We start from the raw sequence: 24,195 nt of genomic DNA on the forward strand, positions 1-24,195 counted from the left end.
GGAGCAAAGCTGGCGGCGCAGATCTAGTCACGCAGAGCCACCCGTGTTGACCACACCATGGAGGGGCTCCGTCACAGCCGCTAGCGCCGGAAGGGCATCTGGCCTGGCGCGTGAGGACGAGGCGTCAGTCGGGCCTAAGCAGAGCGCATCACGGTAGGATGCGGGAGAGAGGTCGATGGAGTCGTCGTTGGAGTCGCTCAACTTCGTCCACTGCAAGAGCTTGGAGCGGCTAGTGGAGATCCTACTTGGAAGGAGGGGGAAGAGGGAGGATGTTGTCTTACCAAGAGGGCCGCTGGAGGTTGTGGTGGCTGCCAGAGTCGGAGTGGCAGCCAGCGGGCTGGTAGGCGAGGTGAGGGCGGTCGCAGGCGAGGGGGGAGAGGACACCATCTTGTAATATGAACATGTCGGTTGACTAAACTGGCTTCAATTTTCCATGCAGCTTCGCCTAATTCAGAGGGATGTTCACATCGGCTTTCAGTTTCAGTCCATGCATGAACAACCTTGTTGCATGGGATCACCAATCGGTGCTTCGCATGCTTGAACAATGCTGCGCTAGCCCCTCAATGATGGCATGATGCCGTGTCGTGGACCATGGCATGGCAAGCAGCTAGGGAGGTCGACGGATGTATGCCCAATCTGACATCCAAATCTAAACCTTCAAAATTACTCTGACCTTGCTAGTGTCGCATGTTCTAATCCACCGTCTACTTCAATTATCGGCTACAGGATCGAGACAGGCAGCAACGGCAAAGCTCGGAATAGATAGGTGGTCTGAACTCTGAAGATCTATTGTTCTTGATGTAAGCGACGTCGATGATGAGGCTGCCATGGCGCCGACGTCCAGGTCTCGCGCCTGTCTAGGTCTGGTTGGGGAGGACGACCGGTTACCTGATAGCCTAGCTTGACTATAGTCAATGCACAATCGTTGCTGCACATGCTGGATCCAATGATCGGAATGCACCCAGGGGTGGAGGTATTCCAAATACCGTCCACCCCTGGACGTTGCAGCTGCACCGTCACCGCTACTATCCATGGCTCGCCGGAGCACCGCCGCGTCGTGGAGGTTTCTTCCGGTCATCTCCTTCCTCCTGACGACCTCCATTCGTGCTCGCACCGGTGTGGCCATGGCCAGCTAGCGCCGCTGGCGCGTCACGCTCTGCCTAGAGCCCCAAACATCCAGCCGACTTGCATGTCCCGGAGTCTAAATTGACGTCAGCAGAGTTACTATGGTCCGCCCGGGACCTCTCATCAACACCTTCTCACCGCATCTTCGCAAGCAACAATACACGAAACCGGCGTGGCCATGGCCAGCAAGTCCAGTCGAGGAGTGCCCCTGTTGTCGCTAGAAAGCCACCTCCGCTGAACACCATGGCTTGTCGGAGCGCCGCTGCGTGCTTGCATCCTGGGCTCCTGGCAGCACTAGCCAGGCAATGCTCTGGACTGGCGAGGACCACTGGGATAGGCACCATGCTGTGACCAACCCAGCCCCATAAGCTGCAGCGGCTTTAACTCTCCTCGCGTCCGCAGACGGAAGAAGCGGCGGCCGTGTGCCAGAGTCATGCTGCGCGCGTGAAGCGGCAACCATGAAGGCACCAACACCGTCCCGATGCATGGTGGCACCCCGTGTCTTGACTGCGCCTTCGAGGTAGGAACGAGGGCCCTCGTCGAACTGCTCTGCCTCAGCCATCAGAGGGCGTCCAGGTCCTCAACTCCTTGTCAATTCTAAGGTTTCGGTGCTATTGTGTTGCGGACTTGCGGTATCGAGCCGGTCAGGACCGGCACGATGACTCGACCATCAATCACGGTCTAGGATCGGAATCATATCGAAGCACAAATGATATCAACACATGTCCCATCGCAATGAAATTCGAAAATAAATATTAAATAGGCACGTGCAAATTGCTTCAAACAAAAACGATTTTTTTTTAAAAAAAGAATGTGTTTTGATGGCAAGTTTTAGAGGGTGCAGTGCAAACTTGAGATGGGCTCGTCGTGGACTGTAAGCCCAAACTAGAGAGGCCCACAACTTGTTTTTCTTCTAATCGAAGCCCATTGGGCGCTGACGCGCAGCTGAAGATTTGGCCCATTATCTGGCCCTCCAGTGACCCCTTCTAGGGCTAGCCCATTTGGCGCTCCCTGTATAGAGCCGCGGCGACGGCTAGAGCTCGCGCCGCCGCCACTATCGCAAGTCTCTCTTCCTCCGTCCCCCGCACCCCCTCCGAGAGGGTGAGCGCGAGAGGGGTCGCGCCGGCGAGCGAGCTCCCCCGCCGCCGCGATGAGGGCCAAGGTGAACCCCTCTCTCCTGAACCCCGTTGCGGCCGCTTATGTGCTGCCTGTAGTGCCCTCTTTGTTTCGTGGGGTTGCGTGGTGCGGTTCTCTGTGATGAGCAAACAGATGACGAGTCCGATCTAATCCATTCCATTAACCATGGGGACAATCGAGGCTTTTGTCTGAGAAAACACACTGATTTTTACGTAGTGATGCTAGTTTTTTTATTCTGTTTTAATGTTTTTCGATTGCTTGCTTTGTCGTTCTTTGGTTTTCATGATGAGGAAAGAAATCGATTGCGTCTGATGTACTGGATGTGAAATTCCTCCTACTCATTCTGAATGCCAGTGTGACGTCTATGTGTTCCGTTATATGTTTTTGTTTGGTCTAGTAATTAGGGCTAGGTGTAAAAAAATTCCTAGTTTACAAGAAAACATCTGTGTTGACTGTTAGGGTAGTGCAAATGAATCCAAAACTGTTTGTTTGGCCGAATGTAGCATTTCATTTGACTCGAAGAACCTTCAATTCTGGACTGAACATCCAACCATTTAAATGCACTTTTCAGTAGCAGCTTGTGAAGAATTAGAGTATGCCGTCTTCTCTGTGATGAGCAAACAAACCTTGGAGCTTTGCAGCGCCGGCATCCCTGATCTGTAGCTTGTGTTGAAAGGGGCTAGGAACATTTACCTCTTTGTCTGAACCAAGTACATGTTTGCTCTTGGATGTGGACCTTGCATTATTGTAATTGAGCTGCTTGTCTGAAAGCACCTGTGGTGTCTTAAAGTTCATGTTTTTTTTTTTGGCATTGTTCTCTGTGATGAGCAAACAAAGATGACGAGTCCGATCTAATCCATTCCATTAAACCATGGGGACAATCGAGGCATTTGTCTGAGAGAACTCGTGTGCTTTTATTTTTTCTGATTTGCATGTGATTAGAAATACCTCCTACTCATTCTCAGTGATGTAGTTGGGCTTTTCTTTAAGGATGTAGAACTTGCTTTATGATTTCGGAAGTGAATTAACAATTGGTCCGTGTTTCTGACAATCTGTTGATGAATGAAACTCCCATTTACTTCTGTGATGAGAAAATACAGATGAAGAGTCTTATCTAATCCATTCCATTAACCATGGGGACAATCGAGGCATTTGTCTGAGAGAACACACCATTTTTTCCCTAGTGATGCTAGTTTTGAACCCTGTTCTTGTGTTTTCGATTGCTTGCTTTTTTGTTCTTTGGTTGGCATAATGAGGAAAGAATATATTTGTGTCTGATCTGCTAGATGAGAAATTCCTCCTACTCATTCTGAATGCCAATGATCCCTGTCTATGTGTTCCTTTATAGTACATTGTTGTTTTGGTCAGTAATTAGGACTGGGTTTACAAGAAAACATCTGGGCTGGCCTGATTGTTGAGGAATCCGAAACTGTTTGTTTGGCCAGCTGTAGCATTTCTTTTGAATCGAAAAACCTTCAATTCAGGACTTAACATCCAACCATTTGAATGCTTCTCTTTTCAGTAGCAGCTTGAGGAAGTAGAATATGCCGTGTTCTCTGTGATGAGCAAATAAAGATGACGAGTCCGATCTAATCCATTCCATTACACCATGGGGACAATCGAGGCATTTGTCTGAGAGAACACAACAATCTTTATGTAGCCTTCCATGTTGTTTGGTTGTTTTGTGTGCTCTAATAGTTGGCATGATGAGGAAAGTTAATTGATCTTGTCTGATCAACTGGATGAAAAAATTCCTCCTACTCATTCTGATTGCCAGTGTGTATTCATTAGGCTTGTTGTTTATTCAGTGATGAGGGCTGGGTGAGAAAATTATCTAGAGGATCCTCTGTACATATGTTAGAGCAGTGCTAATAAAACCAAAACCAATTAGTGATGCAATAAAATTCTACTACCCTGCAGCATGGGAACAAGTGGAATACGTCATAGGTGACTGAAATGTTGCATGTGATTTGTTGTTTGACAACCTAGGCTTGTTGAGGAGCTGCTTTACACTAGCTACATCATTTAGTCACATAGCTAAGCCTGACATTATCCATCCCTCATGCCATTGCTGTCCTACTCTGCCTTGTTAGGTATATCACTGCATACAACCAAAACTCACTTGGGAACTTATGCAGCGGTGGCATCCCTTGTCTGTAGCTTGCATTGTAAGGTTGTAGGATCATTGACATTCTATATGATTGGCTGATGGCATGTGCTCGTAGATGAAGCTTGATTTGCAGCAATGTAATTTACCTGTTTTATCTGAAAGAGTAGCTGCAGTGTTTGTGTTTGTTTTGTGGCACTGTTCTCTGTGATGAGCAACAAAGCTGACGAGTCCAATCTAATCCATTCCATTAAACCATGGGGACAGTCGAGGTATTTGTCTGAGAGAACTAGTGTGGTTTAGTTAGTTTTTCTATTTCTCATTTGTCTGCTTTTGGTGTTCTTTAGCTGGCATGATGATGTAAGATGTATTTCGAATCTATGTGATTGGAGATACCTCCTACTCATTACCAATGATGTAATTCGTCTTTTTTTTAAGGATGTAGAACTTGTTTGATGATTTTGGAAGTGAAGAAACAATTGGTCCGTGTTTCTGACAATCTGTTGATGATAGAAACTCCAATTTACTTCTGATCCTAGTAATAATAGAAACTCTTGATGTTGGCATGACTTTGTGAATGGCGCACCCATCTGATTTTTTCTTAAGCAACTTGTGTATTTTGCGGTTTCACTGATGTGTTTTTTTGTTGGTCTGTGATATTCAGTGGAAGAAGAAGCGGATGAGGCGGCTCAAGAGGAAGCGCCGAAAGATGAGGCAGAGATCCAAGTAGACAGATTTGCCTCGTCCGTGCTCGGGATTGTGCAGTTCGGTTGCACTTTACTGATCAATTCTAGTCTTCTTATTATAAAGGGTTGTGTCTCTGAAACCATTGGTGACTAGTGCGTGTCTGTTTTGTAATGAATACAATGTTCATCTGAAATTCTGAATATGGTTCCGCAACATTTTTCAGAGAATAATCTTCCCAGGACGTGTTTGTTACTTGTTGGCTAATGGTAACCCGTTTCTTGATTTGAATTTGCTGATTCTGTCAATGTTTCATGAATAACAAATGATTTGCGCTCGTTCCAGAGTCCGGCTCTTTTGTTTCAGCTTAAAATTGGCTATCTCGCTAAAAACCCAAAACATATCACAAAGAGACACAAGATGTGTTACTAAGAACAAGAAAACATCTCGTATACAAACAACTGAAGTGCCTCATGAAATGGTTGTTCCCGCCCGATGTAGTATATAGGAGAAATTCCTCTAGCCTGTTTTGGACTTGGGCCCTCAAGAAAATTAGTTAGGCCTACCTGTGTCATATACTATAATAAAAAAAGAATACAAATATAGGGGGAAAAATAGTACCGTATTGCTTGCCGCGTGCGAGGTTTACCGGCATAAAACCCTACTGATAAATGCATCCTATATCCGATTAAATTTTGGAAGGACATTGCTTGTATTTCAACTTGGTACGCGCTTAGCCTTTGGTTGAGCTTTTCAACCCGCTTTTGCCAATCAAAGAAAAGCCCTATATACTTTTACTACGGTTCGTTTTTCTCGTCTGATCTATTTCCTCCGTTCGCTCCTCCCCGCGTCCGGTACAAAATCAAAAGCACATTCCCCTGCTTCCAGGTACTTTTGAAGTAAAAAAATTAATCAAAAGTATATTTTCCTGCTTTCAAGTACTTTTGAAGTAAAAAATTAACCACCTGACTCTGGTTACGAACGGAACGGTTCGTTTTTCTTGTCTAATCTATTTCCTCCGTCCGCTCCTCCCCCGCGTTTGCCTCCGCCGGCGCCGCGGTACCTAGTCTCGTTCGCGTACTTCATCTCGGCGTCCTCAGGGCCGCGGGCCGCGCGGCGCGGCTGCTAGCAGCGCTCCTCCCCCACGTCCGCCTCCTTCGCCTCGTCGGCGAGGCGCCGTGGTACCCGGTCTTGTCCGCGTACTTCATCTCGGCGTCCTCGGGGACGCGGGGCGCGCGGCGCGGCTGCTGGCGGCGCTGTACCACCCGGCCAACAGCTACCTGTTGCACCTGGACCGGGAGGCCCCCGCGGAGGAGCACCGCTGGCTGGCGGAGCTCGTGTCCGGGCAGGGCGTGTACGCGACCGCGGGCAACGTTTGGATCGTCGGCAGGCCCAACCTCGTCACCTACCGGGGCCCCACCGTGCTCACCACCACGCTGCACGCCGTCGTGTTGCTGCTCCGTCTCCGCCGCCGCTGGGACTGGTTCGTCAACCTCAGCACATCCGACTACCCGCTCGTCACCTAGGACGGTAATGGCGTGCTGATTTCTACAGTTTGCTGGTAGCGAAGTGTTTGCTGATTGATTAATCTGGTGATTATATGCTTGCTTTGCTGTTGGTGTTGAAATCTTCTTCTTTTTTTTGGAAATTTCGCCAACAGACATGATGGAGGCGTTTGTCGGGCTGCCAAGGGACCTCAACTTCATACAGCACACTAGCCACCTCGGCTGGAAGATGTAAGAACTCATATGCTACTTAGCAGTTACTACTCTGTTCTGCAACAAGAGAATTGTGTTAGGACTGCAATGATCATCGTCAATCCTTTAGTCCAAAGAGCAACAAGAATTGACCCTCCTTTGTTCATCATCTTTTTTTTTATTTGCTCGACAATGCTTTGAAACATATTTCCCGATGCTTTGAGACATATTTCCCGTGCCTCCTAAAGGTATACATGGTTCCTTCATCAAGTTAGCAATACTTATATGTACTCCCTCCGTTTCAAATTGTAAGTCATTCCAAGAATTTTGGAGAGTTAAAGTATCTCAAGTTTGACCAAATTTATATGATAATATAATAACATTTATGATGTCAACTAAGTATCATAGATTCTTTATCAATTATATTTTTATAGTATATCTATTTAATGTCATAAATCTTTATATTTTTCTCTATAATTTTGGTCAAACTTGAGATGCTTTGACTCTCCAAGATTCTTGGAATGACTTACAATTTGGGACGGAGGAAGTATCTTACTAACCTGACTTCGTAGGAGTACTTGGTATAACATACAAGTGGCACGAGACAAATATAAGGAGATGAGAGTGACGATGTGGAGAATGAGGATACCATGAATGGGCCTGCAAACCAGTAGTACCTGTGTGTGATCTACTGGAAGTGATAAAGATGTGTCTACGGCAGCCTGCCCTCCTCCTTGGACGAGAAGCTGCCGTGAAAATAGGATTGGCCTGACCAAGCAATGAGCAACTCGTGAAAAGGTCACGCACAAAAAACAAGGTAGAAATCCAACATGGCCCATCTAAATGACATGGCCTAATTTGAATATTTTGGGATCCAATTTTTAGGCAAACTCTTGAAGAATGTGGTTAAATTTGGGTTTAACGGATTTGGAATGGATCCCAATAAAGGTATTTTAAACTTGTGTCGATTATTTAAGCATAAGGATGGCACCAAATGAAAACAGTTTGCACTGCATAGTTTCATATCTAAACTTGTGTCGATTATTTGTGCATCTAAGATGACACCAAATGAAAAATGTTGTAACTACAAAGTTGTAGATCTCGTCAAGCTCTACAAATTTCATATAAAGTTTATCTCCATCCAAGTTCATATGAATTAGCTATAATTTTTTAAAGTGTACTATGCAGGGGAGGTAACCTACCGGCAGTGTGCAATTTTTTGCAAAATACTAAAATAGAAAATAAAAAAAATCAGCCGAGGACGAGGCTTTACTCTACCGGTAGCCATATAGAATCCACCTTCTCGAGCGAACAGTTGTGCTTCGGCCCAAACAGAAAAACCTCACCTTATTCCCGATAAAGCCTAGCAGAACCTCTTACTGAGCCCGGCCCACTTTGTCCTTAAACTTCTTACCCCCTGACGTATTTATGAACACACAACGGGATGCCAGGCTCAGTCTGCCGATCGCTGGACAATTCAACCACTCAACTCGAATCAAACGCAAGCAGTGTGGGACAATCCCGTTGCCTGTGTACGCAGAACGTTCAGGAAGTAGGCAACCGCTCGGATTGGAGAGTCCGAGAGAGCCTTGACTAGGGATGAAAGTGGAAACAGAAATTCTCGTTTACCGGGGCTCGTCTCCGAGGTGTTTTCTCGCTTTTTTTGACAAAACAATTACGGAAGCGATAACCGCAAATACGGAAACGATAACGGTAAAAAAAAATACGGAATCGATAACGAAAACGATTTAGCTTCCTTCCGATCGTTTCCACATTTTTCCGTATATTAACCCGATAATTTCCGTCGGTATTTTCCCCGTATATTGCAGTCCATCTCCAAAGTCTGTTGTATCATCTGGCCGAAGTGGCCAAGCCCACGTCGCAGCCGACCAGCCAAAGCCCAAACTTGTCAGCTGTGGCGCATGCAGGCAGACTTGTGAGAGATTGGGTCGTCGATGATGCTATTGCTATGCGCGTTGAATGCATGGTTAACATATTTGTGAACTTTTTTTAGCGAGAAAAAATATTTGTGAACTTGTGCTACGTTAAACTTGAAAGTTGAACTTGCGTCATGCTACTTGCCTACTTGGGTTACTGTAAACTTGCTACTTGGTTGAAGGCTTGGCTTTCCTATATGGACTTATAGTCAAGTCATGTGTATTATGTGTTATTGTTTTTTTACTATGAATTATCGATTCCTGATCGATATCGATACGTTTTCGACCAGGTAGTTTCGTTTCCGATGTTACCGTAACACCGGTATCGTTTTCGTTTCCGACAATATTGATTTCAATTTCGTTTCCGCCTGAAAATCTGAAACTGAAAACAATCTAAGTCTCTTCCGATCGTTTTCATGCCTAGCCTTGACAATAGCACTGGACAGGAAAAAACACACTTGGCTCGAGACAGTTTTGCACGCTTCAGAATGGAGCGGTCTGTAAGCAATCGAGTCCCTGGGGCGGTAGAGCTCCCACTTCCCAGGGATGGATGATCCACAGGTGAGTCTACTGGATCATGACCACTCACTTTCAGATGTGCAAGGATAAGGCCAGCCACACTTAACCGGCGTTTTCATCCTGTGATGCCTGGGTGTGACCCTCGCTAGCGTGGCACAGAATTGTCGTGCCAAAAAAAAAAAACAGATCTTGTCACTGCTCGATCGACTGCCGCGTGCTTTTCGTCGGTGATATGATGCGATGTACTCCAGTACTGTTGCTGTTCAGACCAGTCATAAAAATGGACCGATCCTTTTGTTGGTAGATGAAACAGAGACTTCGCATGGCCCCTGAAAACTACTTACCAGGCAGTCTCTAATGCTACCTCTTTATAGCATCGAGTATAAATGTAGTGGTACAGTACAGTATACAGCTTGTCGGGACAAGTATGTTCTAACTAATAACAGTATAGTCTAGGCACTCATCTCTAGCTCCTAGCACTTTACACACACACACCCTTAGTATTTTTTTTACCTGTAAATATGCACAGTAAAATTCTCTACGGCCGTCTATACACTGCTGAACAGTGAAGAAACTGATCTGAACAAAGAGATGAAACGAACCAAGAGCATGTGCAACTGCCTTGTATCACTACTGCTACTCCTACCCGAGCTACCTACGTGCACCTTCCTGCTACGCGCGCTCCTCCTCCTCCTCCGGCGAACCGCGTCGACGTCCTGCCCGTTGAGCTGGGCGAGCTGCCTGGAGTGGTTGCCGATGATGCCCGCGGCGTGGCGGTCCTCGGGGAGTATGATCTCGTACCCGTCCCTGAGCGTGTCCATGCCTGGGTCGAGCAGCTGCCAGAAGGCGCCGCCGACGAGCGGCCCTCCCTCCGCCGCCGAGTCGTAGATGGAGTCGAGCACGAGGTCCAGGAACCGGTCCCGCTGCGTCCGGTTGGCGCCGGCGACGCCCTCCCAGAGGAACTTGCCGTACTCGGTGACGAGCAGCGGCTTGCCGAGGTAGAGCTCGGTGGCGGCGGCGTGCGACCGCGTCCAGTTGCGGAGGAAGGCGAGCTTCGCGGCGGCGCCGGAGCCCCAGAGCCAGACGTCCGGGTAGAGGTGGATGGTGGCGAAGTCCACGCCGGCGGCGCGGTGGGTGCCCACGTAGTTGGTGCCGTAGTAGATGCCCCAGGGGTTGAGGTCCTTGCTCTCGTGCGCGCCGGCGCCGTAGAAGCCCTCCAGCCCCGCCGTCACCAGGTGCTTGTCGCCGTCGATGGACTTCACGTACGGCGCCATCTCCTCCACCCACGCCTGCAGCACCGTCCGGCCAGCCGGAATCAAATCATTGTAATCTTTGTACTTGGTCGGTAGATCGTGTGGCTCGCGATCGATCGATCGATTGATCGACAGCGAGCGAGCGCTAATTGCTTGTGCCCGAGTCTTTTGGTTTTCAATCCAGAGACGGTTTGGTTTGTGCTACGTACGTTGACAGCATCGTGCATGTGAGATCGTTGGCACGATTGGGGCCGAATAATTCAGCGCGTGGTACACGAGCTTGGTGATTGATGGCGGTGGATGTGGGTCATGGATGAATTCTGGCCGGAGGCAGGCGGCCGGACTGGAGGCTGTGCTCACCTGCACCATGGCGCCGGTGGGATCGGCGTCGCATCGCGGCTCGTTCATGAGCTCCCAGCCGAGGATGGTGGGGTCTTCCCGGTACGCCACGCCGGTCACCGTGTTCACCCGCGTCAGCACCGCCTGCATGCATTTTGCAAGTTGATTAACAGGAGAGCTTGGTCTTTCAGAATTCAGAGACAGTATACCTTGACGTGGTCCTTGTAGTATCCCTTGACGACGGTGCTGTTGAAGAAGTCGTCGGCGGTGGCGAGGCCGCCGTGGCCGGCCTCCCTCGCCCAGGCGACGTACTGCCGCTTCCCGCCGAAGTCGTGGAAGTTGTTGACGAGGCAGAGGAGGAGGTAGATGCCGTGCCGCCTGGCTTCGGCGATCACGAAGTCCAGACCCTGCACACAACCAACCCCATTTGCTAAGCTGTTAATAACTCGACACGAACGAACGAGACAAGTCATCATGCTTTGTGTTTTTGCATTGGTTTGCACGGCAGCTAAGCGTCGATCGAAGCCGACCTGGAACATGGCCTCGTCGTAGACGCCGGGGGACACCTGCAGCGGCGTCTCGCCGCCGTCGCTGAACGCCCATGTCCGCGCGAGGTTGAGGCCGTGGTCCGACGCCTGGCGGAACGCGGCCACGACCTTGGCCCTCCGCGCCGGGTCGGACGCCACCAGCATGAGCCAGTACGCGTTGAACCCGCTGAAGTAGACGGTCTTGGTGCCGCCGCTGCCCATCACGAACTGCGTCCCGTTCACGCCCACAAACCCGCCGCCGCCGTCGGGAGCGGCGGCGACGGCGGCCAGGCCGTACTGCCGCCACGGCGCGGCGGCGGAGGCGGCCAGGAAGAGGAGGAGGAGGGTGGCAGGGAGAACCCCCGGCCGCCGTGGCCTCGCCATTGCTTGTCGATCCCCCCCTAGCTTGTAGCCTCTCTGGTATACGTGTCGATCGTTCAGTGCGCATATTAATAGAGCTTGCTCTCCCGGAACCGGAAGCGAAGGTAGCAGAGAGAAGGGGAGAGAGAGAGAGACGCAAACAACAATGCCTAGAACACGCGCCTCGGTCGGTACGTGTACAATCTCGTTGAAGCCAGCTCCCCCTTGCAGCTAGAGGCCAGCAGCAGCTAGCCACAGTGTCCACGACACCTCCATTTGTATACCGGGACTGCAACGCTGAGGTTGAATTCGCCGAGTTGCGTCCATGTACACTATACGCGAGGCGAGGGTCGAAGGAGACTGTATCATTTGTTGACGACGCGTGCGTACAAGACGGCCGGAGAGCGAATCTTTGGGCGACGACGGGAAGCAGACGAAAGCAGCAACGGACTGGCGTTTCCGCGCGCGCGCGGGGGTGGCGGAATCTTTGGGCCGGCGGGCACGGTGCACGCCTGCGATTGGGCGACAGAAGAGAACTGGTCGTCGTCGCCTCGGGTTCCTCTGGAACGCGGCCGGGCACCGAGACAGGTGAGGGGCGTTGGGTTATTTTTATTTTTAGCCCGTGGCAAATCGAATGCTTAGATACTAATTAGGAATATTAAACATAGATTATTTACAAAAATTCATTATATAAGTGGAGGCTAAACAGCGAGACGAATTTATTAAGCTTAATTAAGGGGGTGTTTGATACGAGGTGTTAAACTTTAACAGTGTCACATCGGATGTTCGGATGCTAATTAGGAGAACTAAACATGAGCTAATTATAAAACTAATTGCAGAACCCTATGCTAATTCGCGAGACGAATCTATTAAGCTTAATTAATCCATCATTAGCAATTGGTTACTGTAGCACCACATTGTCAAATCATGGACTAATTAGGCTTAATAGATTCATCTCGTGAATTACACTCCATCTGTGCAATTAGTTTTGTAATTAGCCTATATTTAATACTCCTAATTAGTATCCAAATATCCGATGTGACAGGTGTTAAACTTTAACACATGGTTGCCAAACAGGCCCTAATTCATCATTAGCAAATGTTTACTGTAGCAACACATTGTCAAATCATGAACTAGTTAGACTTAATAGATTCGTCTCGCCGTTTAGCCTCCACTTATGTAATGGGTTTTGTAAATAGTCTACGTTTAATACTCCTAATTAGTATCTCAACATTCAATATGACGCGTGCTAAAAATAAAATTTAAGCAAGAGTAACCAAACCAGGCATAAGTTGCCGGACCAATGGGACGCAGGTTCTGCATTTGGATGCATCGCTCGTACCCAGATGCGACAACCACTGTGGCTCCGATGGGAATTATCAGCGCACATCAATCCACCCATGATTGTACTAGTAGAATTATTATGTCGTGTCAGACTCCGCAGTCGATTCAATAATCAGTTTGCCACGTACGCCGACACTACTGCACACATCAGCATGCCCGGCATCTACTCCGTACGTCATGCGCTCACGACGTGGTAGCATCTCGTGGAGTCCGAAGCCAATTCAACCACAAGCACCAACGCTAACATTCAGAGACGGAGCTTTCCAGGATAGCTAGGCAGTGTATGATTCTTGTGCTACCTGGTTGGTTGCTTCTGGTCAATCTCATCCCCCATCAAACGCGATCAAGGCGGGTTCGTTCAGTCAATACGCAACTACAGCGTCTACTTACTACTCCCTCTGTTAGATTGCAGTAGGTTATTTTAACTTTTTAGATTCATACATAATATTATATGCCTAAACATATACTTATATTTAGATACATAATAATATCTACAAACTAAAAAATAAAATGACGTACAATTTGGAACAGACGCAGTATACGAGGCCATGACTGCCAAGTCACACGGTATATTTCTATTCTCCAAATTAATGACTGTGATGTCACTGGCCCAACTGTAAATTATGCTTCCCCCTTACGTTACTCTCTTTATTAAAGAGTGAGGGTCTAAATAAATAGGGTAAGCAGTAACATCTACCGGACGACAGTACTAGTAACTTCTGCAGATCGCTAACCTTTCTTTTCTTACTAAAGGCTCATTAGCAGGTTGCTTAAATAAACGACTGCGATTGATTCTTTTGCCAGGTTGCTTCTCAACATTCTCATCAACCAAGGGCCAGTCAGTCAATATACAATTACAGTATGTATACGAGGCCATGACTACGATATCTCTCTACCACAGCCCTCCGTTTCTGTTTAGAAGACGCACGCACATATTAAGATTCAAACTTTATTATTTTTTATTAATAATTTAACCAATAATTTTTTATTTTTATGATATAATGGTTGGATTTGTAATTAAATGTACTCTCCAATAATTATAAATCTATAACCATAAACAATATAATATAAGATAAATTAACGGTTAAAATGTATTTGGAAGACCGTGCCATATTGTATTAACGATTTATAAAAATAAACGGAGGGAGTATCTGTTATCGGAAACGACTGCGATGTCACTAATCACTTTTCTTTTTAATTGTCCACCACACGACTCCGTTGAAGAGTAAAAGTCAAAATAGGACGGTGAGAACTCCTACAGGGTAAGCAGTAACATCTATCGGAGGGGCAGTAGCGGGTAAGTCCTGCAGCTTGTTGCTAACCTTTCTTAGAGGGTGGCACTTGCCATCTCGTTTTAACTTTCCGAAAGCGAGCCAACAGATACCCCCGCAGGACGGCATGCAGGAGACTAGTGTTTAACCATCTGATTACGTTTCGCCCCTCGAATCAACAAGCTTACTCTGCACGGAGGAGCAACAAAAAGTCTAAAGCCGGCGGAAAGTTACGGTGGCCGCACGGTCCAAATCTCATCGCTTTCGGCCTGCCACCGTCTGCAAATATCTTCGAAAACGGCTGTTGGAAAGTGCCGCAACAAGATACCATGCTCGATGTGCGGGGCTTTACTTGGTTCTGCAAATGTTTTCTGCTGCGCGTGATGCTGGTAGCTTCATTCTTTCTCAGACTCTGCACGCTCCATTTGCAGCTGCAACCAAGTAATAACCAAGCAATTAGCTAAGCTCTGAGACATGCCGACAATTCATTTAGATTCCAACAGAAATTCTGAAGCTTTTTGAGAGTGATTTGAGTCGGTTCCACTATCCAAAAGCGTACTAGTGGTGGAAATGAAGATCCGAGAAGAAACTGAGGTCGCAAAAGGTAAAGGTGGAGGATACCTTGATCACGCATTCACGCTGTCGATGTGAGTGAGGCTCCAGCACTGGGCAGCTAATCTGTGCAGTACATCACCTCACTGTTACTGGAAGCCTTTGCTCACTTACTAAGGTAATGACGACGTGTTACCAGGCAGGTTTCTCCAGAACTTCTCTGACGAACATCTCTTCAGACCTCCGCATGCCATTTGTCCAGCAGGATAGGCACAAGCTCTAGTACACGCATATGCAAGTGCATTGGAACCGTGCGTGGTGCCATTTGGCAGGCCGGCCAGAACGCACTTGATCGAAGCCAAGGATCGTGTCAATCTTGTGCACAAGTTTGACACACGATCGACCGTGTCGCCAGAGACATCACAGTCTCTTGGTAAATGGACAGTTGGGCCACTCGTGTCTGAACACATGCTCCGGCCACTTCAGAGCCGTCTCTCTCGCAACTACTCGGCCATTTTCCACTTCTAGGAAATCTTCTCTGGGTGATGAACTGTCCAGTCCAGTTGTCGAGGGATGATAATGAACATGAACTAGAAGTTGCAAAAAAAGGGACTGCAATACGCGAGCTGATTGCAACAACCTTACCCGTTGAGTGGAAGGACGTCAGGGTTCATCCAATCCAAGAGGAACACCAAGGGAACCCCCAAAATCAAACTGAATGGGACCACAAAAGTTTCACAAGATCTGCTGAACAAGACAGCACGAGCAAACTAACCATCCACTGAATGTCTGAATCCTGAAATGAACTTTTTTTCTTCCAAAACCATAACCATATTTTCGATAATATGATGACCAACAACGCACGGAACCAAAGAAATCTTTGGCTGATAAATCAGTGAAAGCTAAACCTTTCTCATAATTCATAAATAAAACCGTAATAAAATTGGTACTGTAGCGCAGCACTGTCCGAAAAATAATCCGTGCCGTCAATTCTTAGATCACCACGAGCCCTATATATTATTGCATTTCCTATATATATCCCTTTCACGTGAGTAGGCAGCCATTACTAAGATAGATATAGGCAAACATGACAAATATGTTTTATAATACAAGTAGCATTAACTGATGAAGAACAGGAAAATGATCAGATCGACGCTGTCATACACGTGAAACAGGTGACGATGTAGCCTGCAGGTGCCCTATCAGTGCATTCTTCGGGGGCGTTTGGATGTCAGGGGCTAAACTTTAGCCCTGTCACATCACACGTTCAGATGCTAATTAGGAGGACTAAATATGAGCTAATTAAAAAACTAATAGCAGAACCCATAGGCTAAATCGCGAGACGAATCACGTGTATGACAGCGTCGATCCATCATTAGCGAATGGGTACTGTAGCACCACATTGTCAAATCATGGACTAATTAGGCTTAATAGATTCGTCTCGCGATTTAGCCTAGGGGTTGTGCAATTAGTTTTGTAATTAGACTATGTTTAATACTCCTAATTAGTGTCCAAACATCCGATGTGACAGGGGCTAAAATTTAGCCCCTCCCTGCCAAACACCCCCGATTGCGTGTATATTTCTTAGAGGTAGCAATATACCATGCACACGACACGACACATCAGATTGCACCTGTCATACAGTGTAGTGACTGCAATCCTGTCGAGGAGTGTCCCTGTAGCAGAACCGACACGGCACACCGTGCAATCCTGTTTCAACTCCCTTGTACTTAGGAATCGGATCCAGAGGATCAATCGGCCTGTTCGCTTCAGCTTATTCAGCTGGCTTATCAGCCACCAAACAGTGTTTTCCTCTCACAACAAATCAGCCGTTTCAGCTTTTCAGCCGGCTTATAAGCTGAAGCGAACAGGCCTAATGTTTCACATATCAACACTATCATGTATGAATATGGTGTGGACCAGGGAGTACGAACGGTGGGAGATGAGTTGAGAAGCTTTTGAATGCAAGACTGGTACAAAAAACTGATGCGATCAAAGTTTGGCCAAGTCCGCACTCTGCAGAACAAGGTGGATGACTACAAACTCTGTTCAACGTACAGGGGGGAAAGAGAAGATTACAGGTGATCCTGGGAATATGAACAAACATTTGGAGTAAATATTCAGAACTCAAGCCCGTGCTCTCTAGCAGCATCAGCAAGAGCTTTTATGCGGCCGTGGTAGAGGAAACCACCTCGGTCGAAGACAACTTTGGTAATTCCTTTCTCCAGGCAAGACTTGGCAATCACTTCACCGATCTTTTGTGCTACTTCCTGGAAACCAAATATCAACCTTCTGTCACAAACAAATAATAGCCTATCTGCAAGAAATAGCTGCAAAAGCATATTTCAGACTATGTACAGGCCATTGTGATCTTGTTTCCAACATGCTGTCCTAAAATCTCATTGATTCTTAACAAAAGATAGAAATTGAATCTAGGAGTTGACTGTGTTGATTAAATTGACCATTGAACATGACTGTTTCTGTATATAAGCAAATACTGCTGTGCCACAAATGCTCCCTCTTCTGGTAAACTGATGAAATGGTGGATTTACATTTGTGAATAGAATAAGGAAACTATAATGTGGGAAACATATCAAAATTTGCATTTTCTGCTCAACTATTCTACTCTGGTAACCTGTTTTACTTTCACTGCAAGAAGGGTTTGGCCATGTCTGTTCTTGTGAAAAAATAGTGAAAGGATGCATATATGTACTTATTGTACAATTTAGAGAAATAAGTGGTGTATCGCAAACTACGTAGTCTGAAATACCAATGACATTTCAGTACCAAAAGAGTATATACATTTGATTGGGCCATAGATAATTAATTGCACATTGAACTCCTTAGTCCTTACTGGATGAATTTATCATCTGGTTTATGACGCTACAAGTGCAAGGAGTATGCATTTTCAGTAGAGCACTCTTACCCATAGTATTTAACACACGCAACACACAAGCACCGAAAAAGAGTGCTTTATGCAATGAGCAGTGAACCTTCTGTTACAGTCTTTGGAATGGTATTGACATTTCAACCAAGATCAGAGTTTCTCAAGCAAAATAAAAGGTACTGATAACTTACAATCGTTGGTCCAGCCGAGTATTCCAATTCCTTGGAGAGAGATTTGTGCATGGTTGAAGCTGAAGCCAAAGTGCATTGCTTTGTATCATCGATGACTTGAGCGTACAGATGTTTGTTTGAGCGGAAAACACTCAGCCTCGGCCTCTCCGTGGTGCCACTCACCTGGAAAGAAGTATGTAAGACTGACAGCTATCGTAGATCATGAAACTAGCAGGGAAACTCTTAGTTAAATTCAGTTCATGTCTCTATAGCTGATAGAGGCTACAGATCTAATAGAAGCGTTTCGTCGAACTGGTCGTAGCCACGGCATTGCCCCCATCCACCACTCGCCTAATCAAATGCGCAGAGTGAAAACGTCCTCACTAGAATTCGTGCACATTGGCGTCCACATTATTGGTAAGGAGAAAGGAGGAGCACGAGGCTAAATTGGCTCTCGTGCAGATTTCTACCTTCTTGCGGAGGCGGACATGGCGAGCGATGCGGTCGTCCTGGGGCGTGGACACCTTGACCTTGGCGACGACGGACAGCGCGGCGCGGCGCGCCGGCGTGGGCGAGGGCGCGGGGACGGAAGGTAAGGGGATGCGGAGGTTGCCGGACACGGACGCCGCGAAGGAGTGGGCGCCGGCGAGCGCCGGCGAGGCGAGCATGGCTCACTTGTGCGACGCTGCTCTTCAGTCTTCACTAGCTTTCTTCTTCTCCCGCACAACGGCGTGGTTATGGCCTTATCCTATCCGCTCTGCAAGCATGACTAAATTACAAAAGGACCCCTCATTTTTTAGTTATTTTATAACAGACCGAAAAGCACTAATAAAGAATTAAAATATAAAGAATTTTTGCTTGGGAAAAAGATGCATTTCGTATAACTTTATTTGATTGCAAAATACCTCTGAAACCCAACAAAAATTGGCATTTTAAACGATCGTGATCTATCCTACCAGTCTACCACTAAAATTAGATATGAGCAAAATTAGGCCTGGGCCTGGAAAAAAACACTGCCCAGAAGGGGCCCAAACGCAATTGAAATAGACGAAGGTCCGATATGTCGAAAGAATACAAGAAATATAAGCGGCACTATATTTTTCTTTTTTTTAAAAAAAAAGCGCTATCGTAAAACGACGGGAATACAAACTTCTGAAGTTTTGTATTAGAGCACTCACTTTATTCTGAGGTAAAAACACGATACATAGAGAATGGTATACCAATAATGCGAGTAACATCTGCAGAATTACTGCATATGCTCACAGTGCTCCAACTGTTACAATTCCATTAATAGTTGGAACTATGACAGCAATTTCTTCACTGGTGAAGCTAGGATACATCTTCTGCATCCACTATCCAAAATCACACCAAGTAGTCCACACATGGCATTACAGGATGGATAACCCACATGGTGACGCATTCAAGCAACCACCGCAGTTTCAATAGAGCTGGAAGTAAGAACAACATCAGATTCAGACCGATCTTGACCATCCCATATATCGGGCAAAGCTTCCTTGATGTTATGAATGCTCTCCAGAGCATGGTCAGCCCCAGGAACAAGTGTCCACCTGCCAACCTGCAAAATTCAGAAAGTTTTGTAAATAAGTTTTTCATTTGAACATGATGATGGTTAATGTGGAATCTGGGCCATGTACGACGTCTTACAACCACAGTATGGAAGCCTGCAGCCTTTCCTGAAGCTATGTTCCGAGTGCTGTCGTCAAAAAATATCTGAAAAATATATAGAAGGTAAATTTCCACCGGGGCATTCCTTGCTTGTTTGAATGTGTTCTTGGTCATGTTTCGGAGAGGAGAATTCTTACTGTCTTCTTAGGATCAACATTTGCAATTTGAATTGCAGCTTTCATGGCTTCAATGGAGGGCTTGCAGAGGATGGGTGATTTGGGTCTGAACCCATTTGATTCATTCAGATCAACCAAGTCGGCAGATGTTTCATCCTTGAACAGCATGCAATTCTGGGACCGACTTAAACCATTGCAAGGATTCAGTGTCTCAAAGCATATCACACCATCAAAGCAACCCTGTAAACCCAGCCTGTGCAGAGCCTCCTCCGCATGTGCTTTGTCAGAGTTTGTGAATACCTGCAACAACCAAAATTCGGTTGGTAAAAATGCTCTCTTATTCATTTTTCAAGCATGTCATTTGTGAGTACAGCAACAAAACAGAAAAACCGGTGCTTCTCATACTATTTTTCTCTGTGGAATTGAAAGTAGGAGGGTCTTCAAAACAGGGTCGGGCCTCAGATTGTGATATGGCAAGGTACCATGAACATTTGCATGAAACTCATCATTGTCAAACTCGTAGCCTAATGCCTACAGAGAATAGCGATGGTGTGATTAGAAAGGAGAAGAAAATGTAAGGTCATGGTAAACACTCAATGAACAACTAATGAAATATGAGTTGTACCTTAAGGCCAGCCATTGTGGTGCCATATTCCTTGTACAGGTTCAGGCACATTTCAGCAATTTGGCTCTCTTCAATTTGCAGATGGTGCCGCATATAATCTGGTGGTCAAAAATTCAACATTGCAGTCTCTTCAACATTTGCGGACAATATACGCTTCATAAAGCTTGAAGCCATGAAACATGATTAGTGTCTTGCCTCACCTTGTATATTTTTGCGACAAGATAGATTGATGCCAACACTGAAGGGATACAAAGTGTCATCTAGATCTGAATATTAAATAGAGAACACATTTATTTAAGTCTGCAAAAAAATGAAGCAATAAATGCAGCAACAATCTCTCTGGATTTTTTTTAAAGCAGGGAACTTACCAAACAGCAAGCATTCGTACTTTGGTCCTTCAAGAATTGCCCCCATCCTCAATAGTCAAAAGCTGCAAAGAAGTTTGCTAATTAATTAAGACCGCTATTAAGAGAAAATTGAAAAAAAGGAATAATAACTATTCGCATTAAGCAACCATATGACCCTAAGGAGACAAATTCAAGCAGATTCTGTAGCATGCTAGATAAAACAAGAACGGCACATGAAGCAAGTAGGTCCTTGCAGTTCAAAACAAAAAAGTATAACATCTCACATAGGCATTGTTGGTCACAGCTTACCATTGTTACTACCCAAGGAACAGAATATTCTGATATTACCTAAATATTCAGGCTACATCAATCTTCGTGGACATAACTTCATTTCATCAATTCCTATGGTTTTGATGGAACTCCTATGTTTCTTCCCGATCAAACGGAGTTGATTAATTATAGTATAACTCTTGTTTTATTGGCGTTAAACACATACATTAACGCTGCCGTAGTTTCACAAAGTTTAGTAATAAGTAACTGCACTTTCACCTATTTAAATAAAAATCAGTTGCTCCTACAGATCCTAGATCAGCACGCCATCCCCATCCGCTACCTGCTTGCAAATAATACACAACCATCACCAAACTGTGAAGAAATGGCCAAGCTTGCCGCCCTCACGAGCCTCCTTGTTGTGGCCATGGCCACCATTTTGTCCGTGCACGGCGCCCGCACTCTTTGAGAGAGTGGACCAAGTGACCATCTTGGAGGTTTTGTTGGTGGCAAAGTCCCCCTCGTCCACATTGCTGGAAGTTGCAGCCCTCATTCCTTTTGATGTTCCATTTGAAGAAGCGGCAGATGGCCCCATCGCAGCAGAGTGCCATGCAACTAATTGCGCCCATAAGACACCTGTGTTTATCCCTTTCAATGGCCCATTTGAAGAAGCAGCGGGGTACCGTGCAACCGATTGCACACGTAATACACTGGTTTTCGGGCCCTAAGCGACATGGCTTATGATCTTGTCACGTGTAGTGGACACAGACAACTATCATTACTGAGTTCGTGCCAACCATGTAAACGATCTTAACATTAAGCACCGATAATGGGATGTGATACTGATAAATTTACTTGCATTGGATAGAAGAATGAGAACTAACTCCGCCTATGTTGTCTCAACATAGCAGGTCCCAAGCTCTGGTAAAGGAGGAGGGTTGTGATAGGCTTGGCGAGCCAACGTTAAACCTAGCCATTCTAATGGAGATATTGTTTTAGACTCAGCAAAACTAAAACTGAATATATGAGATGTGACTTTGGCACTACTACACATGAGGAGGGAGATGTCAGTTTGGAAAGCCAAGTAGTGCCCAGGAAGGATACATTTCGTTATTTGGGATCAATGCTACAACGAGATGGGGATATTGACGAGAATGTTAGTCATAGAATCAAAGCAAGGTGGATGAAGTGGCGCCAAGCATCAGAAATTTTATATGACAAGAGGGTACCATTGAAGCTAAAAGGCAAGTTTTATAGGACGGCGATTAGACCTACAATGTTGTATGGTGCAGAATGTTGGCCTACAAAAAGACGACATGTCCAGCAGATAAATGTTGCGTAAATGCGTATGTTGCGTTGGATTTGTGGTCATACGAGAAGGGATCGAGTCCAGAACGAGGATATACGTGATAGGTTAGGGGTAGCACCAATTGAAGAAAAGCTTATCCAACACCGACTGAGATGGTTTGGACATGTCCAACGAAGGCCTCCGGAGGCACCAGTGAATAGTGGAACCCTAAGGCGTGACAGTAATGTGAAGAGAGCCAGAGGAAGACCAAAATTGACATGGGAAGAGGCAATAAAAGGAGATTTGAAGGGATGGAATATACCAAAGATTTAGTCCTGGATAGGAGTGCTTGGAAAACAGCTATTCAAGTGCCCGAACCCTGATTTATGGTTCTTGTTGGGTTTCAACTCTAGCCTACCCAACTTGCTTGGGACTGAAAGGCTATGTTGTTGTGGTGGTGGTGGTGGATAGAAGAATGAGAACTGCAATAGTATAAATCATTTAGGAAAGGACATCACTTCATCACAAATGAATGTCATGCTAGATTCAGCACAGCTTCAACGGCAAAACCAACAATAAGTATCCATAGGCTAAGCAAATATAGCAAGTTGAACCCAAACTTAACATACCATACCCGCTCACCACCACCGTTGATTAGAAGGAACCCATTTTATTATTTTCCTTTTACTAAATTTTTTCTTGTGATATTGAAGAACCGTAAAGTGGTGCTTAGACTTAGACATTACCAAAAGGGAAATTAGCGATGCTTCTAGTGGGCAGTTTGGACGGCAAAGGAAAAAGGTTGTCCACCCATGTGGATTTTAGATCCTTCTACCAACTTTCTTGGATGTACATAACACCGAAGGAGAGACTGGAGAATGAAGATTAGTCTGTGCAGGGGAATATCTGCTCAGTTAGCTGTGTAGCAGCAGTTCGTGCTGTCTGCAGGAGCAAAGATGGTCACTATATAGATGCAGGTGCACTGGTTTCTCATGGCTGACATGCTTTCTAGCTGCAACTTCATAGTTCTCAAAATTAACACTAGGAGTTGATCAAGGTACAGCTCAGTTCATTACCACCAAAGAATGCCCAACTCTAGTACTTTAGGTCACTAGCAGGGATAAGGTGAAAGCCATTTCAAAAGGTGGAACTGTAGAAGGATAAAGTAACAGAGCAAAACAGATCAACGGACAATGAGGTTACCTCCAAAATGCCAAGGACCGAAGGCTTCTGATGAATGGTATTGAAGCTGGTGGCTCTGGTGCTATACTTATAGCAGCCCAAGGTTCCTGGTATGCAGAACAGATGTGCAGCAGCCTTAGTAGATCGATGGCATGACATTCAGCATTATGATCCAGAACCCAATTTGTCCATAGCTTTCCATCAGGGAAACGATGCCTCTTTCCTTTCACAGAAGAAAGCAGGGGCAGCGTTCAACCTTGAAGGCCCGCATATTCTCAGAAGTGAGAACAGCATGGCAGGTTCCTACAAAAGTGGCATGAGAATGTATGGCAACAATTGGAAGGATCAAAGAATATTACAGCATCTTCTTTAAATATCCTGGAATTTGGCATAGTTGAGGAATAGGTCCACTTGGAAGTTTTGATGCCATTCCAAGTGCTGTTGTTTATCCAGCAGCCTCTGTTGAAAGTCATAGAATGGTAGAGAATAAGAATAATAAAAAGGTATAGCAAATCGGATACTTCCATGAATCCAAGTTAGCACATACCATCATTTTGCATAGTTTGTGCAGTCCAATGATAACTCAATTGGAACAACCAACGTCATAGGAATGTTACAGTCTTCTGATAGAACAGGTACTTTTCAACTCCTTGAATGTTATAAGCATTTCATATTAGTGTACAACCACTACGCATCATAAAAATATAACTTACAATTTGAATAAGTTTATACAATGAAATAATGACATGATTTATACAGCGCAGTCATATTA

General features: G+C 45.8%; 4 protein-coding genes and 1 long non-coding RNA gene across 7 annotated transcripts; 1 reads left to right on the top strand and 4 right to left on the bottom strand.

Moving 5' to 3' along the window:
• The first annotated feature begins 2,133 nt into the window (after window positions 1-2,133).
• LOC101756458 lies at window positions 2,134-5,344 on the top strand. Its single transcript, XR_215751.2, has 2 exons — window positions 2,134-2,287; window positions 5,034-5,344. It is a non-coding gene; the product is annotated as an uncharacterized LOC101756458 (long non-coding RNA).
• A 598-nt stretch (window positions 5,345-5,942) lies between these two features.
• LOC101765150 lies at window positions 5,943-7,071 on the bottom strand. Its single transcript, XM_004986081.3, has one exon. It carries the CDS (start codon window positions 6,799-6,801, stop codon window positions 6,136-6,138), a length of 666 nt encoding a protein of 221 aa, XP_004986138.1. The 5' UTR covers window positions 6,802-7,071; the 3' UTR covers window positions 5,943-6,135.
• A 2,647-nt stretch (window positions 7,072-9,718) lies between these two features.
• LOC101756057 (mannan endo-1,4-beta-mannosidase 3) lies at window positions 9,719-11,931 on the bottom strand. Its single transcript, XM_012848715.2, has 4 exons — window positions 11,329-11,931; window positions 11,008-11,205; window positions 10,820-10,942; window positions 9,719-10,495 (listed from the first exon to the last, which is right to left on the bottom strand). The coding sequence occupies exons 1-4, from the start codon at window positions 11,707-11,709 to the stop codon at window positions 9,755-9,757; spliced, it is 1,443 nt and encodes a 480-aa protein (XP_012704169.1). The 5' UTR covers window positions 11,710-11,931; the 3' UTR covers window positions 9,719-9,754.
• A 4,848-nt stretch (window positions 11,932-16,779) lies between these two features.
• On the bottom strand, window positions 16,780-18,642 carry LOC101756740 (50S ribosomal protein L18, chloroplastic). Of its 2 annotated transcripts, none has more exons than XM_022829824.1 (3): window positions 18,380-18,642; window positions 17,931-18,092; window positions 16,780-17,182 (listed from the first exon to the last, which is right to left on the bottom strand). In XM_022829824.1, the coding sequence occupies exons 1-3, from the start codon at window positions 18,575-18,577 to the stop codon at window positions 16,973-16,975; spliced, it is 570 nt and encodes a 189-aa protein (XP_022685559.1). In that variant the 5' UTR covers window positions 18,578-18,642; the 3' UTR covers window positions 16,780-16,972. The 2 variants fall into 2 exon arrangements, with proteins under 2 accessions (XP_022685559.1, XP_004981146.1); XM_004981089.3 differs by having other exon boundaries at window positions 16,780-17,122; window positions 18,380-18,640.
• Window positions 18,643-19,094: 452 nt separating this feature from the next.
• Window positions 19,095-24,158, bottom strand: LOC101757160. 2 transcript variants are annotated; one of them, XM_004981091.3, is made up of 9 exons: window positions 23,971-24,158; window positions 23,445-23,882; window positions 20,705-20,766; window positions 20,537-20,602; window positions 20,337-20,434; window positions 20,117-20,242; window positions 19,733-20,011; window positions 19,578-19,640; window positions 19,095-19,485 (listed from the first exon to the last, which is right to left on the bottom strand). In XM_004981091.3, the coding sequence occupies exons 3-9, from the start codon at window positions 20,748-20,750 to the stop codon at window positions 19,330-19,332; spliced, it is 834 nt and encodes a 277-aa protein (XP_004981148.1). In that variant the 5' UTR covers window positions 20,751-20,766; window positions 23,445-23,882; window positions 23,971-24,158; the 3' UTR covers window positions 19,095-19,329. The 2 variants fall into 2 exon arrangements, with proteins under 2 accessions (XP_004981148.1, XP_004981147.1); XM_004981090.4 differs by having other exon boundaries at window positions 19,575-19,640.
• Window positions 24,159-24,195: the final 37 nt, after the last annotated feature.

The sequence above is a fragment of the Setaria italica genome, chromosome IX (assembly GCF_000263155.2).
Source record: "Setaria italica strain Yugu1 chromosome IX, Setaria_italica_v2.0, whole genome shotgun sequence".
NCBI classification, from domain to species: Eukaryota; Viridiplantae; Streptophyta; class Magnoliopsida; order Poales; family Poaceae; genus Setaria; species Setaria italica.